The sequence below is a fragment of the Eimeria mitis genome, genomic scaffold (genome assembly GCF_000499745.2).
Source record: "Eimeria mitis Houghton genomic scaffold, Emh_scaff1069, whole genome shotgun sequence".
Taxonomy (NCBI): Eukaryota; Apicomplexa; class Conoidasida; order Eucoccidiorida; family Eimeriidae; genus Eimeria; species Eimeria mitis.
In genome coordinates, this window is record NW_013567414.1 from 8,873 (window position 1) to 9,828 (window position 956).

The following is a 956-nucleotide window of genomic DNA, read 5'->3' on the forward strand; positions in this document are numbered from 1 at the left end:
GCTGCCGCTGCTGCTGCATCAGCGCCTGTGCTTGTCAGCTCAGCTGCTGCTTCTACATCTGCTGCTTCTGCTGCTGTTGATTCAGACAGCTCTGCTGCCAAACCGAAAGCTGCTGCTGCTGCTTCTGCTGCTGCATCTGTCGCGTAAGGGGCCGCTGCTGGTGCCTCAGCTGCTGCTAGTGCTGCTGCTTCTTCTGCTGCAGCCTCTACGGAATATGCTTTTTCTTCTGCTGCTTCCGTGTACACTGCTTCTGCTGCTGCTGCCAGGTCTTCCCGCTTTGCTTCCTCTGCTTCTGCTGCTGCTGCTTCTGCTTCTGCTGCTGCTGCTGCTTCTGCTGCTGCTGCTGAGCCGCTTGCACCAGAGCCCTCATCACGTTCACGAGGTGTGTCTGCTGCAGCACTGGCTCCGTCGTCTGCTGCAGCTGCAGCGGCTTCTGTATCATGTTTAGCGGCTGCATACCCCTCATCAGTTGGAGATGTTGCTGCTGCTGTTTCTGCTGCTGTTGCTGCTTCTGCAGCCTGAGGTGCTACGAGGCCGCTATCGTCAGCAGCTGCTGCTGCTGTGTCTCGCGGGCTCGCTCCAGGATCGATGCTGGATGGCCTGCAAGAGCAGCAGCAGCAACAGCAGCAACAGACGCTACGAAGCGACAAATCACCGACAGCAACGGCTGTGTGCTGCAGCAGCAACAACAGCTGGAGCGAGCGGCAGCAGCAAGGACAGCATGTTACTGCTACAGCAGCACGAGAGAAACGGGCTGCCGCTGCAGCAACAGCCACACAAAACAAGGGTGCAGGTAACAGCAGCAGAACGCAGCAGCAGCAGCCACCAGCAGCAGCAACGGCAGCAGCAAGAAACAGCAACAGCAACAGCAACAGCAGCAACAAGCAGCAGCAGCAGCAGCAACAGCAGCAGGTGGTGCAAATGCCTCTACTTGGGTATCAAGGGGCCGAGCCGCT

The 956-nt window shown here is 58.5% G+C and overlaps 1 protein-coding gene across 1 annotated transcript in view; it reads right to left on the reverse strand.

The window, feature by feature from the left end:
- Nucleotides 1-956, reverse strand: part of EMH_0028740 (uncharacterized protein) — a gene marked incomplete at both ends in the record, with an annotated part of 8,441 nt that overhangs the window by 4,476 nt on the left and 3,009 nt on the right. The window contains one exon of the mRNA XM_013494189.1: nt 104-600. Coding sequence (XP_013349643.1) covers nt 104-600 — 497 coding nt within the window. The remainder of the gene's footprint in view (nt 1-103; nt 601-956) is intronic.